Here is a 19,007-nt window from a genome sequence, read left to right on the forward strand (position 1 = left end):
TACAATCTGACAATAAGACATTCTGAACAGGTAATATAGGCTAAGGATACAAAACGAGGCAAAAAATAGAAATAAACAAACAAACAAACAAACAAACAAATAAAGAGACCAGAAGGCAAAATAAATCGCTAAGTAGATATAACATCAGCAGCAGAAATTTCGACATGAATGTGTATAATATGCAGGTCTTCTTAGTCATATTTTTCATGTATCTAAAACCCAGAAAAAAACCTAAAACTACACATATGAATAAGTAATTTCTCATTTGCGTGTGCACGAGCGGACCACGGCAAACAGTATTCAGGCCTTGAGGAGGGAGATGACGTAATTGTGGGCGTGTTTAACAGTGTGGCTCCGCCCAGCGCTGCCAAAGCGGGAGCGGATTTTACGACCATTGGCGCGGTCGAGGATCAACGCGGCTCGGCGCTGTAGATACTGTAGCAGGCTGTTCATTGTTATCCTGAGGCGCGAAAGAAACATTTTACGTTCGAACCACTACAATCATTTCTACTTCTAAAGCAACGGAGAACATGAGTTCAATTAACGTGAAGAAGCTGAAGGTGAACGAGCTTAAGGATGAGCTGAAAAAGCGTCAGCTTTCGGACAAGGGCTTGAAGGCCGAGCTCATGGACCGGTTACAGGCCGCGCTCGATGCCGAGGCCCAAGCCGGAGACGCCGCGCTCGATGCGGAAGATGAAGAGGAGGAAAATGGCGCCGAGGGGCATGCCGCTGAGGTCGAACAAGAATGCATGGCCGAAGAGTTGGAGGAGGACGAAGAGCCTGCGGGCGAGAACATGGAGGCCGAGGAGGAAAATGGAGGCGGCGGCGTGCCGGAGAGCACACAGGGCAACTGCGAGGAGGACCTTGGGCAGGACGACGAAATGGCCGACGAAGAGGAGGAAGATGGAGACGCCGGGATTGAGATAGACAAAGCGTTCGACGACGAGGAGGAAGACGACGACGACGCCGCCGACAAAATCGATGAAGAAGATGGTGAGCAAGAGTCGCAGCCGACTGAGGGTGAGTGCCTGTGAAATGTGTTTAAAGCTGCTACCGAACGCTATGATTAACGCTATGATTGGTTTAGCGGCTTTGTCGCTCGGTGTATGAAAAAGGCTTAGCTTAGCATATGACAGGCGGCTTCTCGGAGGTTTTGTTTAACTTTAGTTTACTGGTGTCGTGTTTTATTTTATTAGGTGAGTTTCTTGCGCTTATTGAGCAGGGTTTCTGGCGCAGTCTTTATTAGCGAGCCTCGTAAGGTTAACTCGGATGCGGTCAGGTTTATGCTAGGCTAGTTTATTAGCCGTGCTCCCGGGACAATGGACCGAGAGAGAAAGAGGGAGAGAGCGCTAACGCAATGGCGGCCATTGGACTCTTGTTTTTGGCCAGGCTATTAATGAACTTTCTTGTACGGGTTATTTTTCATCGTTTTAAAGAGATTTATTCGGTCACTAGAGCGCTTATTTCATAATTATGCGGCGGTGCTGGTGAGGAACCTGTATGGTGGGTTTTTTTGTTGGTTTTTTTTTGTCTAGCATCACTTGCTATTTTGTTATGCATAGACCACTTGGAGGATTTAAACGTGTTACTTCGGTTTTGGTGCAGGACTGTAGCCTCGAGTTTACCTCCAAGTGGTTAGCTCTCTTTCTGTGTGTGTGCGTGTATAAGTATATTTATATAATGCGGGTATGTTGATTAAGCAGATCAGCTAGCAAGCTAAAGCTAACCGCTTCCTTTGCGAGGTCACGTTAGGTAACGCGTCTCTTCAGATTGAGCTGGAAAAATGATCAGCATGTAAGTAACTGGTCATGAAACTAAAACCTTTTACAGGTGTATTCATACACGTGTATAATTCTCCCTTTCTTTTGTGTGGGAGGGGGACACAGTGTAAGATTAAGTGTAAATATGAAACTATTCTTCCTCATTGCTCATTTGATCTGAAATGTAATGTCAAGCTTCTCTTCTGGTTTATTTCACCAGAATGGGCTTCTCACCTTGCTATATCTAGAGCATGAATACACTTTTTTCTTTATCTTTTTTTTTTTGTTTGTTTGTTTTAACTCATCAGAGGTGGTCATCTGAATACTTAAGTAAAGGGGTGGGAAGGAGGCCTCTGAGAGCTCCCGGATGTGTGGACCACCCTTAACCAGGGTCCAACACGCCTGAGCATTTCATCACTGTTTGTTTTATTTTCAAAGGAGATGCGGACAAAGACATCAGTGCTGATCAGAAGAATAAGAAGGGTGTTAAGAGACGCCGAGAGGAACATGGAAGGGGCTACTTTGAATTTATTGAAGAAAGCAAATACAGCCGGTAAGGATGGGAGTAATGGCCTTCATTATCCCCGAAGTGCCACTTTTAATCTGTATTGGCTTTAAGAGCCAATGCCTTACCTAATAATATAATAATAATAATAAAAAACACCCTCTTTAATAACTTATAAATAATTCGAGGGTTATTCTTTTTTATAAAAAAAAACCTTACCTTGCAGTACTTTTGTGTAATATGTCTGAAGACTGCAGAATCTATATCTTTATTTGGATTTAAGTTTTAAAACCATGTCATTGTTCCTCATATTGTTTGGCAGGGACATTGTTGTACGCATTTGTGAAAGCACCCCTTTGGCTCAAAGGGACGAGGGGCGTTATGTCCAGATTTCAGCGTGTCATGTAGCCGAACGCATGCCTTGTGGCGATCGAGGTGTTCTGGTAATGAACCACATGCAGGAGATAACGAGCGGGATGGGGTCGTTGTAGCAATGTTCCCGCGTTCATTCTTCGTGGCTTGCATGCATTGCACATTTTAGTTGTTCTCTGACTTAATGTTCTCTTGCAGGATTGTTTCTTCAAAAAAAATTTGTTTGTATGTTTTTCTCTGGACGTTAAATTTGTAATTGCGTTCCCTGTCTTTGTATTTTTTGGTATTGGTTTCGTTTTTAATTTGGGTGTGTGCGTTTGTGTGCGTGAAGGAAGGAAGGTAAGGTGGTAGGTTATTTCTTGCTTGTTAAACGGGTGAGTATGATATTTGATTTATACGGCATATTAGAATTGTACACATTTTCCTCCATTGCAATGCTTAGTTCTTAAAATTGATTCGTTTCACACCTACCTTCTGTAGGAGTCCAGTCCTGTGTAAGTATTTGGCTCATCGTGACCTACATGAGACACAGCTTGGGTATATAAATATACCAGAGGGCTTTTTAATAATGTAACGGCATTGAAAATCATGTTTATGCTGATCAGTGATGAAAGCCTTTATCTGTTTTATTTGTTTCTGTAACAACGAAGCACAACAGGGTTTTTTTTTTTTTAAGAACCCATGCTGTGTAATTAGCCCTTAAAGCCCCTTCCTGTGCAAAACCAAGCTAAGTCTTGTGTCCCGCCATAATGATGTCCATATTAAAAAAAAATAATAATAATTTAAATCTCCCTGCTGTGGCAGAGGCAGTCCTTTTACCTGGATTGTTGTGCCAGTGCACTCCAGTCAGGGCTGGTTAGCCCATTGTATCATGTGTTTAATGGTTCTGCCTCGTCTGTTTCAGGGCCAAATCTCCCCTGCCACCTCTGGAGGAAGAGGATGAGGAGTTTGATGATACTCTGGTGTGTCTGGACCCATGTGAGTTATGTTTCTGTATGCGCACTCAACACCTTTTGTGTAGAGGTGTGTGCACATTCGTGACTTTTATATCTCTTTGTTTGCATAGACAACTGTGACCTACACTTCAAAGTGTCACGAGACCGCTACAGCGCCACTTCACTCACGATGGAGAGCTTTGCCTACCTTTGGGCAGGTGGCCGAGCTTCCTATGGTGTGAGCAAAGGCAAAGTCTGCATTGAAATGAAGGTGGGAATCGCATCAGTTCATACACTGCATATGCACGATCTCTCTGTAGAGTAAGTTGAGCATCTGAATGACGTGTAATTGTGAAACCTGCAGATTCTTGAGAAGATCCCTGTGAAGCATGTGAAGAGTAAAAACATGGATGTCCATGATGTGCAGATTGGCTGGTCCCTGGCTAATGGCAGTTTACTGCTAGGTAAGTAGCTGACCAGAACACTGTAGCCAGGTGTGTGTAATGCATCATTAGTGCGAAAACAAGGACCGTAAACAAATCTAATGAGTTATTAGCTGTAACTAAGCCATTGTACAATTGGAATAAAATGATGTATACTTGCATGTGCTCTGTGGTGAACAGTAGCAGAGATACTTATTCAGTTCTTGTATAAGTCATCCTGATAAACTTCTAATTTTTCTTCATTTAATCCCCTGTTCATGTTTTGCAAATGAAGACATTCACAGCTTTATATGTTCAGCTTATAATAATGATTAATTTAAAAGAATTCTGAAAGAAATTCCAATAACTTTATTCTCTCCATTTGAACAAGTTGTTTCACAGTAACTGGTCTCATAAATAGAACACACATTACTCAAATTAACATGAACTAAATTCTGAAGATTAAAGTAAGATTTATTAACTTATTGAATGTTATTAATTCATATTAACATTGACTGAATTCTTAAAAAAACCTGTTAGTCTCACACTCACTCAGCACAAACAAGCGTTTCTACTTCATCAATGAACATCAAACTGGTAAAATATAATATAAACTTTATATATTAGCATTAACTGTATATGAAATGTACTACTCTACAAATATATTCTTGTGTGATATATATACATACACTTTTTTGTCAATGTATCTTCAACTTAAGTCAAAATGGTGTACTGGCCCTTTAATTTGGGGGGAATTGTCTTGATTCTGAAACTTCTGTGTCGTAAAATTTTAGCAGTATAGAGGTTACGAACTGCAGTTTTGTCGTCATTCCACACGAGACGTCATCTTTACACACAGCACGAAATCGATGTGTTTTCCCGCCCTCTTTTGATTGACGGGATATAACAGACTCTGATCATCGGCTGTTTTTAAACTATTGGCAGATAGCGTGACAGATTGCCTTTATCGGTCGATACATCGGTGCATCTCTAGTTGGGCTCTGTCGGCGATTCCCGATTCTATTGTTAGTCGTGCCAAGCCTAGTATTTAGGTTTGTGTGCCATGAAAAGAACAGATCCATTCTGTGCTTTCCCCAGTGTATTACTCCACTTTAATGTGTGATTTATCTGGCTGGTGAAACATGTCTTTGATCCTCACTAGGTGAGGAGGAGCATTCTTATTCATTCGCTATCAAGGGGAAGAAGACGACAAATTGTGCGACTGAAGACTACGGCGAGGCTTTTGATGAAAATGATGTTGTTGGCTGCCTTATTGTAAGATTTGTACCTTATATTTCAAAACATAGACTACGAGAATGCACCGTCCTCTTGTCTATGCTTTTATTGAACGTTTATCCGTTTACTCCATGCAGAATTTTGATGGGGATGAAGTCGAAATTTCATATTCTAAGAATGGGAAGGACCTTGGCGTGGCATTCAAAGCCAGTAAAGAGGCTCTGGCTGGACGTGCTCTGTTCCCCCATGTCCTCTGCCACAACTGTGCTGTGGAGTTTAACTTTGGGCAGAAGGAGACGCCGTATTTTCCTCAGCCAGAGGGCTTCACCTTCCTCCAGCAAATCGCTGTGGATGAGCGTGTGCGTGGACCCAAGGGGCCCGAGACCAAGAAAGACTGCGAGGTAACTTCGACAGCCCAGCAAGTCAATTTGTTAAAAAAATGTAATTTATTTTTTAATTTGAAATGTTTGCTGCCATTATGTATCTATTAATATTATTTCAATTTGATCGTCTAGGTTATTGTCATGGTTGGCCTTCCTGGATCAGGGAAGACCACATGGGTGACGAAACATGTCGAGGAGAACCCTGGGAAATACACAATTCTGGGAACTAACACCATTGTGGAGAAGATGATGGTGAGCAATCTCTCCTATTGCACTGCTGCAACTTTTGCAATCTTTTTATTTGAACTAATTGTAAAGCATATGGCTAAACAACTCTGTCCATCTACAGATTAACAGTTTGAAGCGACAGAACAAAGACACAGCAAAACTCACTGCCATCTCCCAAAGTGCACCTCTCTTCCTTGGAAAGTTCATTGAGATTGCTGCCCGCAAGAAGAGGAACTACATTTTGGATCAGGTAAGAGCCTGTTGGCATGTTGTTCCCATATGGATGGCAAGAGGTTTGAGGGTTGTGTAGGTTTCTTTTTTTTGTGTGTGTGTGTTTATTGGCGTAGTAATGTTTGCTCACCCACTCCATGCCTTTCTCCCTTGCAAGACCAACGTTTCTGCTGCTGCCCAGAGGAGGAAGATGTGCCTATTTGCTGGCTTCCAGCGCAAAGCTGTTGTGCTCTTGCCCACAGATGAGGCTTACAAGGAGCGCACTCAGAAGAAAGCCGAAACTGATGGCAAAGATGTCCCTGAACATGCTGTGCTAAAGATGAAGGGTGAGCTGTACAGAATTTGAATACAAGGAGTGTTCTGGGTACTGCATTTGAAATTTTATTGAATAAAGAAGCTACTATATCTCTGATTCGTTTTCTTAATCATGGAAAAAACACCTAACTGTTTAAGGACAGGAATTTTATTGATTCCCAATCACTACCACCATTGGAAAATACCTGTGTGAAGCATGGTTGTTACTGTGCTGAAAATTTAGTGCTTATTTTTTCCTCTATTTTGAAATAGACAAAAATAAGCACTGTAAATTTTCAGTACAGTTATATATATATATATATATATATATATATATATATATATATATATATATATATATATATATATATATATATATAAAAAACAATGCTTCACATAGGTATTTTCCAGTGGTGGTAGATGAGCCATAACGTCGACATTGGCAGACCCTTGTTCTTCACTTGACGCGTACATATGCCGATAATGTTCATTAGTGCAATGGAAAACAGAAATAAAACCATATGCATTTGCACTAATGGGATACAACTATACAGGTTGACCATTCGTGACCATAGTATTATAAGGTTCTACCTGCCATTCAATCTTAACTCGGATAAAACCGTATTATACCTTTATAATGACATGGCTTGTGGTTGTTTTTATTGGCTCAAATAAAACTGTACAAGCAGTGCAGCAATAAAACAGTTGACAGTGAACAATCTACCTAGTGCATGGCATTACAATGTCCAGTAGTCACCAGTCAGTTACGCTGTAGTCTGGCGTGGTCTTTAATCACTATAACAATTTTTACATTGGTGTGTTCTTTTGTTTTTAAAACTGTAAGGTAAAAATGCCATATTTCTGTGACAGTTAAATTTTCTGAGAAAAGGGGGTGTGTGAGTGTTAAAATACAAAGAAGTGTCCAGCACTAGTTAACAAAATGCCCTTGATTTTTGGCTCTTCAAAGGCTGATGTGGCCCAAGCTGAAATTGAGTTTGATGCCTATCTTATACAGGCATATACACACTGCCAGAAGTGGGCGACTGTTTCTCAGAGGTCACGTATGTGGAGCTGCAGAAGGAGGAGGCTGCCAAGCTCTTGGAGCAATACAAAGAGGAGAGCAAGAGTGCCCTGCCTCCAGAGAAGAAGCCTAACCAAGGCACACCCAAGAAAGGTGGTGCTCGTAGCCGAGGGGGCAAAGGCCAGTTCAACAGGGGTGGTGGCCCTCCACGAGGGGGCAGAGGAGGTTTCCAGAATCGTGGCAATTTCAGAGGAAGTAAGGACATCACCTTCTCCTAAGCATACATTTCTCCTCTTGATGTATGATCAAATTTGTAGCCATGTTTTAAATGTAGATACTAGACCATGTGCGGCCTGGCATCTGGATATTTAATACACTTTATTGAATGTAGTTATAGCCTTGTGAATATTAAGGACAGTATGGCCATTAGTGAAGGCGGCTGGATTTATCTAGAAGATATTTTAACTCTGTGCAGTAGAAAGGTATAATCCTATGTAGAAACAAATGTGGAAAACAGAGCAGGAGTTGCGGTTGCATATTTGATCTCTCTCTGTAGGTATACAATGCAGAAGTGGAGATTTCTTAAATATTATGGAAATGATTTACTTGCCATGTGCCTGTTACTTTAGGATAGGGATGTCACGATACCAAAAATCTAGTAGTCGGTACCGATACCACCAAAAGTACACGGTACTTGATACCAAAGTCGATACCACGGTGTGGTTTAAATATAAAATAAATTTAAAAATTTCATTAAAAACTCTCCTGGAGGACATCCTCCTCTGACTGATACTGGCAAAAATAGAGAGAGAGAGGTGGTATTTTAGTTATCAAACACTGTCTGACAATGAGTGGAGGTGCACTCCTAAGCGCGCACACACCCCTTATACTCTAAATGCAAGCATTAGTTTAAATTCGCTGATATGGTGGCAGGCCGAAAGATTTATTAAAAGCATGAACATGTGAATAATCATTAGTGACATTAGGCTACATTTTGCTGACAGGACACGGGCTGAATGCCGATGCATGGTGGCCCATTAGGAGGTAGTTTATAACAATGCAATGCTTTAGCGTCGTTAACAAATAACTGGCTATCGCAAACATTACATGGAGCATAACGTTAGCTGGTTTCATGGCCACAATGCCAGCTGCCTCAAACAAACATAATATAGGACCGTCTTTCAGGTGTTTCCTTGCATTTTTTTAAATGAATGATTGCATAGGTTGCACACCGGCTTCAGAACACTAGTTATATTTGTGTTCCACCTCGAATGTGAAGTATTTCTATATTCCATAACACCTTTCTTCTCAACGAGTTGTGGTGGAGCTAAACTTCTGTAGTTTTTCCTGTGTGCTTGTAGGTGTTCTTCACCACTTGTGGACCGACTAAAACACTTGCGCGTATTTGCTGCCCCCTTCAGGTCCGGAAGAATTCCAACCACGATACCGCCATTAGAATCGGTTCCAATGTTGCTCCAGAAAAACAAGTACTGTCACGTTTTAAGAATGTTGGTAGCGACTTGGTACCAAAGTATCGGTTCTCGTGACATCCCTACTTTAGGATTAACAATGCTTAAGTTGAAGCATTTGATACCGACCTCTATACTGACATCTGCTGGAGCATTACATCTCTTACACCATGAGTGTGTAGTCATGGGCTGTTTGCTTTATAATATACTTTCTGAAAGCTGAGCTTTACCAAACACTTGAGGTAAAAACATGTTTAAGGCGGTATAATACTGCAAAAGCACATCTATTGCAAAATGTTCCAAAATTCTTATACTCCTGAGGGTTAATATTAACCCTCCTATTATGTCGGGGGGTGGGGGTTCATCCATTATGTTATGGGTCAAAATTACTTCCACACTTTAAATACACACAAAGAACAGCTTAAAACTGTATGGCTTGTCCGAGACAAGCCATAAGAAGAAATATTTGCATATAAGTTTATGACCCTAAATGAGGAAATCAAAGAATTTCAACCAGAAAGAGATTCACCAGTATTTCAGACATCTCAAATGTGGAAATGTGTCAAATTGACCCAAAACAGAAGTGTTCTTTGTTCTCATAATGACACTCAGGTCACATGAGTGGTGGGAGAAATGCTTTCCAAAAGTAACAAATGAGGTCGCTTGGGTTTAAATGAGACACTTGTTAGGGTTCTAGTTATCTTCATGAGGCAGAGCTGTTTTACTTTGGTGCCCATCAGTGCAGAACCAGATGTCCAGGGGATGAAGTCTGTTTGTGCATCATCTCAGGGGTTAGGTTAGGTTTATAGGATCAGGTCCAACTCCACTCCCAGGACTTTTGGTTCCTCAGCCAGTGCTATCTCCTTGCACCCAAGGTCTGAATACCTTGTTCTTCCAGGATACTGATTTACTGTTTTCTGCTAGTGCCTGGTCCCCGTGGAGGCTTCCATCGGCCGCCCCGAGGTGCTCTGCCACCTCCTGCCTTTAGAGGTGGCTACCCAAGCCGTGGCAGCTTTGGCCGAGGTGCTGGAGGACCCCCCAACAGAAGCATGGTGCCTAGAGGAGCTCCTGCAAGAGGTGGCATGGGTGGCATCTCGAACAGAGGTGGAGCCATGAACCGTGGAAAGCCAATGCACAGGGGCAACATGAACCGTGGGGGTGGACACGGTGGTGGACCCAGCAGGGGCAATTTCAACCAGGTAAGTCTGGCTAACATGCAGAGATCCATTCTGTAGTTTATCTTAAAGTAAACTAGTTTCATGTGCACATATGTAAGGTGTAACTGTTTGATTGTAGAAATTCCGTGGACGCGGAGGAAACCAGCAGAATCGTGGTGGATTTGGCAACAGGAATGGAAACTTTGGCATGAATAAAGCCCAAGCCTTCAATCAGAGCTGGCAGCAGGGGGTAAGCATTTAAAAGCATACCTGTTGTAAGGACTGCTTTGTAAATGAGAGCCTCTGTGATTCTTAACTAGTAAATTCAATTCGAGCCAGAAGAATAACTGACTGTATTGATCTTCTTTCTTATGATTACGATTAACTAGATCCCTTTCTTAATCCCTTAGTTCTGGAACCAGAAGCCATGGAGTCAGCAGTACCACCCAGGATATTACTAAGCGGGCTTTTGTATTAAAGACTGGTGGCATGTGGAGGACTTGCAGAGCCCCAAATTATCTACTTTTACTGTCTTTTAAAAAAAAAAAAGAAAAGAATAAAACGTGTTTTAAGATAATTTACACGTGGACATGCATTCCACATCCCAACATCAGGTCCCCTGTAGATGTGAGGGCTTCCCTTTTCCATACCTGTTTGTAAAAAACGTTCTCCCTCTCTCCTTATTTTAGACCTCATGTTTTGATATATTGATGCAAGAACCACATTGTTTTGTTTGTTCTGCATGGGATGCTTTTGAATTTCAGAGTTGTGGATTTTATTGTCATTTTTACTCAATGTAAATTATTATTTTGCAAGTATGTTTTCGTTTAAGGATCATGGCAGATATCATGGTCACATTTTAGAGGCTATTATAGGCAGTTGTAGTGATTTAGCAGCAGAAAGCCTATTTGTTCGTCAGAAAAACATTCTATTTTACCCATAACTCGTTACTTTTCCTGTCATTTTGTGTTTCAGTCCAATATGTACAAGTTAAACTCCATAGGTTTACAATAAATGGGTTATTGCTTTTGTACAACTTGGGTGGTTTTTTTTTTGTTTTGTTTTGTTTTTTCTTCCACTTCTACAAGCTACATCAAATAAGTTAGTCTTTTGAAGAAGTTGATTTCACTTATCTCCAGCCCTTCTGGGCTTTAGAATATGAAACCTTAAGAGAAATTCTGAGCTTATTATTAAACTTGGTTATCTCTGAAAGATACCTTGTACAGAGGCACTGATCCTACTCATATTGGAGGTTTTTGTCACATACTCACACCACATTGATCAGGTCTGTTCATAAGCCCCGTAATGATATTTTTAGTGCAAGCACTACTTTATTAGTAACCTTGCAATATGTTACACAAACTGCAACTTCTTAAGTGTATTATAGGCCTACATGCTTCTAGTTGTAGGAAACAATTTCTTCTGACTGGCCAAGCAAAGTTTTACCTGCTTTATAGAAACGTCAAGCATGTCATTACACTCCAATTGATATATAAAGATCTATTGAGTGTCCATATCAGTGCAGATCCATTACACCATTTTATTTTGAGTGTGTACAGGGAGGAGTAGAACATGTAGAACTGCCCAGTATGTAGCCACTGATGGAATATTATTTCTTTTGCAGCTGGTTTCAAAAATTTATCATGAACAAAAGTCTGTCAGTACCAAGATCTTGTTACTTAGCAGCCTTGTTCTTTTATGTATGAATGTTTTTGTCTTTGAGTGGTGCAATTCTCGGTATGTGGTGGAAAAAGACCACCAATATCTTGGCAGCTATTTTATTAACTGATTAGAAAACTCGCACCATACTCAAGTTTGTGCTTAACCATTGCGCATTCTAAACAGGTATATCACACTGGCATTTCTTTCCCCTTTAAATTAGGCCTTTTCCCTATAAATACTGTATTAATATACTTTTGGAAGAGCATGAGAGTTGAGAATCTTACATGAGTGGGTTTAAGGCATTGTGGCTTGATGCATTAAAAGTGTCCTTTGATTTACTTATAAAGTTTTGTATTGTGCTATTTATCTTACAAGGTTAACCTGTTCTAGTTTGATATTGCAACAGTGTCCATGGAGTTAAAGGCTGTAATAAACATATGAAAAGGTTTCCGGTGGTGCTGTTTGCCTTACTTCACCAGTCCTCCTGTGCTTCCAAATGTTTATGCATTTTAGGCAAAACCAGTTGAATAGTGAAACGTTCATATGGGAGTTATTTGCAGCACCTTCTATAGGATGAAGGTCACATTCTGCACCACACTAATTTAAGCATGCCTGCGTTTTCACTATGGTATTTGCATACGGTTTTAAGAACAGTCTTCTGGATTTTTATTTTTGTATGTGTGTGTACGGTCAATGTTTTCAGTTTGTTTTTTTTAAATCCCAGTCAAGTGTGTGAACGATGTTGCTTGCAGCCAGGCTGATTTCCTATAACATGATCTCCTTTTATTCCTTATGTATCATTTGACAGCAGAAAGAGATGCATTTATTCAAACAACAACTTGACTTGGAGAAGTTATGCATGCATGCTGTACTAGACTGGTAAACCTCTGCAAGGAGTTGTCCTTTGGTTTTTGTCACTTGCTGTTTACAGTACTGCTAAAATTTGTAAATCTAAAATTTAACAAATGTAGTTTGGGGGCATTTGGGGGAGCTGGCCAAATGTTTGAGAAACCCTTTATCACTGCTTGCTGGAAAATAGAACACTATTCATGTACACGCACCATAGACTTTCTTAGGAACATTTATGCTCTTCTGTGGCAGCAGTGTAATGCAGAACAATCATGCAGATACAGGTCAAGAATGTCAGTTAATATTCACATCAAACATCAGAATAGAGACCAAGTGTGATCTCTGTGACTTTAATGGTGGCATGGATGTTGTTACCAGATGGGTTGGTTTGAGTATTTCAGAAACTGCAGATCTCCTTGGATTTTCACACACAACAGTCTCTAGAGTTTACACAAAATGGTGTGAGAGACATCCTGTGAGCAGAGGGGCTGCAGGCTGAAATACCTTGTTGATGAGAGACATCAGAGGAGAATGACCAGACTGATTTGAAGTCTATATTAACTCACTCATTTTTACAACTGTGGTGAGCAGAAAAGTATCAGAAAGCACAACGCATCGAACCTTGAGGTGACCACATCAGGTTCCTCTCCTGGCCTTCCCCAGATAGTAGGGCTAACTGACTGAATACCCACTGTGTTTCTGGTAAGCCCCATGTTTCTTCACTAATTTCCTAATTTATAGGCAATTTTCCCCTTAAATTCAGTATGAACAGACTCATTAAAAATCACCACCGCTGTAAGGTTTTACAAGTAACATTTTGTTATTTCTTTCTTACAGTAGTGGCATAAAACGATTTTAAAATAAACATCAACATCAGTCTCTAAAATGTTATGGCCCATTGGGACAGGACTTGCTGTGCCCCATGCTCGGTGGAGAAGCAGTAGACAGGACAGTTCGTTACAGGGTTATGGGTTTTTAGCCAAATTGGGATACTTTAAAAATATTCGACGGCCACCGAGATACTGTTTTATAGCAAATGACTGGAATCAAATATAATACATTTGGCATAGTTTAAGTGCAGACAGTCTGTCTATGATGTACAGAACCATTTCTGTTGTAAGATATATTTCAAAGACCAGGAGAAGGAAAGGGGGATTATGGAGTTCATTATGTCAGAACATAGGCTGAGAAAAACATTTATCCGTTATCCAATGGCTGAATCTTCTGAGCTAGTTTCAGTCTTTTGTGTGGTTTTTGAGATGTAGTTGGGCTGAACATTTTGCTGAAATTTGGCAACCCATCATCTCACTTCACTTTAGCTCTCTCCGCTTATTGTATTAAACTGTACCATGCTGTGCCAAATTTAGGACATTTTGAAACTCAATAAATTATAAAAACATGCCTTATTTGAAATAACATATAACATATGTCATTAGCATAGGATTAACCTTTGTTTCATGCTGACCACACCCTTTCATATGATGCTACATGAATTAAGTCATGCCACTTCTATCATCAGTTCCACCACAAGGGCTTAGTAGCATACAGTTAAGTTCAATTTTCCCAATATACACTATATGCCCAAATGTTGGACACCTGACCATCACACTGTTGTGGATAAAAATGGCATGAAATAAACATGAGGGAGACCTAGTATGAGTAGTATGTAATTTTATTGAAAATTCACAGGACTGGTGGGTGTGTAATCCTGAGGAGAGTGGTAGGGGGAAGAAAATGGGGGGTGTCCTGGGGACATGGGATAGCCAGCAAGGGTGAAATAAGGAGAATACTGAGAGTACGGCGGACTGACAGGTGAGAAGAGGGAAGAATGGTCAGAGCCCAGATCAGAGAAGGCGATATCATCCTCAGACTGAAAGCTGGAGGGAGGGTCAGGCAGAGGGTCTGTTTGTGTAGAGGCGTCAATACACACATTCGCGGGGTGAACTCTGTATCTGAGGGGGGACCCCGCATTTCCATTTCCAGAGGGGGTGCTGCGAAGAACGTCAAGTAGCACCATGATGTCAGCAGTGAGATGCGTGAGCTGATAGTGAGTGTTCAGATCCAAATCCAGCCCCTCCAGTAAAGGAGAGAAGGAAAAATGACGACGGGCACCTAGACACACAGAAGCGGTATTAGGCGGATATTGACGAATTGGATTCACACTTTAAGATCTTTAAGAGTAACACACAATGGTTTATTAGTCACAGAGAAATATAAGAGCTGAGGAGTGCAGGCTGAGAAACACACACATTCTCGTACAGTCAAGGGTGGGCGTGCAGACATAACACACCCAAAGGCCCCAACGCACACACACAACATTATGAGATAACAACATGAGACCAAGGTCTCTCTCAATTGTTTTCTCTCTCTCCCACTTTCAATCCTAATGGTAGTCAGAAAGTCCTCTTTCAAAACATCATGGTAAATTTGATAAGCCTTTTTTTAAACATCATGGTAATGTACATGAGCTCTTTTTAACCCTATTGGTATTGATATCATAGTCTTTCTAAACTATATTGGTTATTTACTGTGTAAATACAGTATAAATACTGGAGCTTGAGCTCCAGGTGTCAGATCACTTCTGAGAATTCTCATTGGTGTGGATCTCGTGAGGTGGAAATAAAATCTGGACCCTTGCTTCTTCTCACTCACGGCTGGTGTCTTTTTTTCTATCTACAACTGGGTTTACAGATGTGAGTATTTGCTTCTATGTTGAATTTTAAGTGTCTTTGGGTAATAGGCTAAATTTGGGCCAGCAACACCCATATGTGTTTGTTGAACATATTGAGCACAGGGGCATTGTGATGCTGGAACAGGTTTGGGCCTCTTAGTTCCAGTGAAGGGAAATTGTAAAGCTACAGCATACAAAGACTTTCTATACAGTTGTGTGCTTCCAACTATGTGGCAAAAGTTTTGGGGAAAACCACATTGCCTATGGGTGTGATGATCAGGTGTCCACATACTTTTTGCCCATACAGTATAGTGTACCCGAATTCATCTTATATGACACATCTGATATTAAATAACATGTTATTTTCCGAGTCTCTTAAGGTATGATTAAAAATAGTGGTTTTCATTTTGATAAATGAGTTGCTGTTAGACTATGTTCTGTATTGCCAACCTTCATACTTTTCTCAAGCGCAAAAACTTTGCTGTTTTTGGCCCTGTTTTCAGCATGCTGCTAGCGTTTCCATTTAGTTATCTACGTATGTGCGCAAATTCACCACACTTGGAGAGAACTAGCCTGAACGGATCCTTCTGACGCGCAGCCTACACCCTGAAGCCCGTGTGCATTCACTTCAACTCTTACGTTACACGTCGTTATACGTCACTCACGTCGAGCATAGTCCTCTTGCCAGAGTTTTAAAAGACAATTGACATTTTTTTCCCTCTTCAAATGTCAAATATAGTGCTCCGGTGCACGCTGTGCAGGTCGTGTATGCAAAACAGAGTAAACAAAGCTGTGATGGACTTGTGTGCCAACAGTCTGCGCTCCATGCAAACACAAACACTGCAATAACCAAAGCTGTAATCCAAATGAACACACACACACACACACACACACACACACACACACACACACAGAGTGAAAAATAGTTTACTTCATACACCAACACAGTGAAAACGCAGTCCAAAATATAACTTCTAATTAATTCCAGTGTTTAATGCGGCGTCGTACCGGTTGCCAATGCAAAAAATAATAATAATTAAAAAATATAATAATAATAATAATACGTTTAATTACACCAAATACATACAAAGTTAATACAAAGTGCTTGATGTCATTCAGCCAGGCCAGAGGCCAATGTTCATACAAAAAGAAAGAAAGAAAGAAAAGAAAAAAGTCCAAGCTTAATAGAAGCTGTAAGTACTGTGCGTCTGGAACGGGGGTTTTGGGGTCACACAAGGGAGGTGTTGTCCATGGCGCAGCCGCACTTCTCCACGATCATGTTCGGAAATTCGGCCACTTCGATTTCGGTGTAATCGCCCTTCTTCACCAGGTACATCATCGGCAGCGGGGAGCTTTCCACCACCGCGCATTTCCTCTGGCCGTAAGTGTAAAGCCCTCGCTGTGGCTGCCTGCAGCCCCCCGCACAGCGGAACGCCTGGTACCCCGCAGGCTCGATCACCCAGTACTGCGTCCAGGTCAGAGCGCGGAAATTAATGAAGTACTCCTCACGGCAGCACACGTCCTTATGTTTGTTTGGCTCGCAGTCGCCGTGTGAACTAGAGAAAGGAGGGAAGTGAATATTTGATCAATAGATCATTGTGCATTCATATTTTTAGACATTAATAATAATAATAATAATAATAATAATAATAATAATAATAATAATAATGAAGAATATGTAGTCTACATATGTAAGTAAAGAGCTCTAGTAAATAAATGCGTAAAAAAAAAAGCTGCACATGGCAATATAAATTCTTTAAGCAATATGAAGTTGGTTAAATGTTTGGTTATGTAATAATGTAATATACCATAATTGCATTCAAATATAACAAAATTGTGGATGTAAATAGGTACACTTTTTGTACTTTTATCTTCTGTATATTTTACCTATGCGTACTTCTACGTGGAAGGCAGAGGGAATATACACGTGAGGATACCAAACCAGCAACAAGGAAAGGTTTATAGTTTAGCATTATTTTTTCAGAGGCTCACTTCAGTTTATAATTCAGACTAAAGCAATCTGGTAGAGTACACACATTTTCTTGAGACTGACACACAGAAATGTTTCCATGCTTACCCAAACTCTTCAAGGTTAAGTGTGTAGAGGACGAGTTCGGGTTTCCCCAGGATGTCGCTCGGCTCCTGAGTGGTAAACTGGACGTTCTTGGCCATTTCCGCCGCGTAACTGCCGGGTCTCTCGCCCTCGATCCACACCTCCAGGTGCATGGGTGCGTTCCGCTCACTCTTGGACCAATAATGTATAGCCTGCGTGACATCGAAGCTCTTCCAGCCCGCTTCATGGATGGGAATCAACCTGGAGAGAACGTGGGCGCGCACAGTGAGCGTCGGTGCGCGTGACAGAAAACGTGTGCACTAGTGATAGGAAATGATTCATAGCGACACATGGCGTGTGCGCTCTTGGCCTACCTGGAATCGACGAGGGAAGTGCGGTTCGAGCCGTTCCCGAGCACATCCACCCAGTAAATGCTGACTCGCGCGTTGTTTACTGGCCTCTGACCCTTCCTCTCGGGCATGGATCGCTTGTGCGACGCTTTCTTATACAGCTTCAGCTCGGCCATGGTCACCTCGCTGTTGTCCGGAATCCTTGAGTTCATCTCGAACACCACGCGCTGACGGGTCGTGTCAGAATACACGAACTCCCCAGAGATGTCTAAAAGAAATAACACCTATTAACTTAACGACCTAATCAACTTCGTGTTGCCAATAAGATTAAACATTGCGCGCATATTTATATTCTATAGGTATTCTATTCTAAAGGAACAACAACAACAACAACAACAATAATAATAATAATAATAATAATAATAATAATAATAATAATAATAATAAATAAACCCACCTGCGTTACCCGGGATGCCGCGTAAAATCCCTGCCAAACTGGGAAGAGAGCGGCGCCTCCTTTCGTGGTGCAGCTTCAGCATGGACACGTACTTGTTCTTAATGTGCGCCGGTACCACCAGGTTCTCCAGGTCCCGTTTATGAATCTGAGGAACTTCGCTGAGTCCTAGTTTTTTCAGCAGGGAATCCTTCATGTCGTCGTGCGTAAAGGCTTCTGTCAGTGCCAGAATGAGCGCGCAGAGGAAGCAGGAGGCAAAAACAGAAGTCATGGTTAGCTCCGAAGAAGTTCTGAAGTTCTTAGTCCTTCTAGCACAGACTGGAAGTGAAACACTGGCGCTTTGACAGCGAGCTTCGCACTTAAATGCACCCGCGACCCCCAACTGTGCACGCGCTGACAAAGGTGAAAAGGGAGAGTGTGTGTGTGTGTCTGAAATCGGGGGGGGGGGGGGGGGGGGTGGGTGTTTGGAGAGAGTTGGCGACATAAAAGCAGCCATGTATATAAAATGCTTAAATTAAACGTCTAAAATTGGCCCAGGATTCAGTCAGTCACTGAATGCCCTGGAGTTCAAATCTAATCGTTTCCCACTGTGACCAATTACTAGCTCTTAGTAACCCTTTATTAGTTTCTTTGTAGTACCAGCCATAACTTGAACAACATACTGTATATGATCATTTAAAGGTGATCTATTGGCACAATCTTCCTTTAAAATGTTTGCACCTACAGTAGGTTATATCAGACCTGGATCTTATAAAAATGCTGGCAAAAATGAAATCAAGGAATATAAATATACACACATTTCTGCCTCCATGTCTTCAAGGGTTTTGGAACATACCTATCCAATAGTCTGATATCACAATAATTCACTAATGAAAAATACTCCTTCAACTACGAAAGGACACAAGCAGGTGCATGTGTTCTAAACCAATTACTGACAAATAAATGCTATTCAACA

The 19,007-nt window shown here is 41.2% G+C and overlaps 2 protein-coding genes across 2 annotated transcripts; one reads left to right on the forward strand and one right to left on the reverse strand.

The window, feature by feature from the left end:
- Positions 1–375: 375 nt before the first annotated feature.
- Positions 376–12,122, forward strand: hnrnpub (heterogeneous nuclear ribonucleoprotein Ub). Its single transcript, XM_053614335.1, has 14 exons — positions 376–1,020; positions 2,199–2,313; positions 3,542–3,615; positions 3,704–3,843; positions 3,937–4,036; positions 5,157–5,269; positions 5,368–5,631; positions 5,746–5,865; positions 5,963–6,091; positions 6,230–6,398; positions 7,382–7,642; positions 9,781–10,055; positions 10,153–10,263; positions 10,424–12,122. The coding sequence occupies exons 1-14, from the start codon at positions 531–533 to the stop codon at positions 10,472–10,474; spliced, it is 2,412 nt and encodes an 803-aa protein (XP_053470310.1). The 5' UTR covers positions 376–530; the 3' UTR covers positions 10,475–12,122.
- Positions 12,123–15,487: 3,365 nt separating this feature from the next.
- lft1 (lefty1) lies at positions 15,488–18,323 on the reverse strand. Its single transcript, XM_053614237.1, has 4 exons — positions 18,056–18,323; positions 17,623–17,866; positions 17,273–17,509; positions 15,488–16,751 (listed from the first exon to the last, which is right to left on the reverse strand). Exons 1-4 carry the CDS (start codon positions 18,321–18,323, stop codon positions 16,424–16,426), a joined length of 1,077 nt encoding a protein of 358 aa, XP_053470212.1. The 3' UTR covers positions 15,488–16,423.
- Between the last annotated feature and the right edge of the window lie 684 nt (positions 18,324–19,007).

Source organism: Ictalurus furcatus, chromosome 25, assembly GCF_023375685.1.
Source record: "Ictalurus furcatus strain D&B chromosome 25, Billie_1.0, whole genome shotgun sequence".
Taxonomy (NCBI): domain Eukaryota; kingdom Metazoa; phylum Chordata; class Actinopteri; order Siluriformes; family Ictaluridae; genus Ictalurus; species Ictalurus furcatus.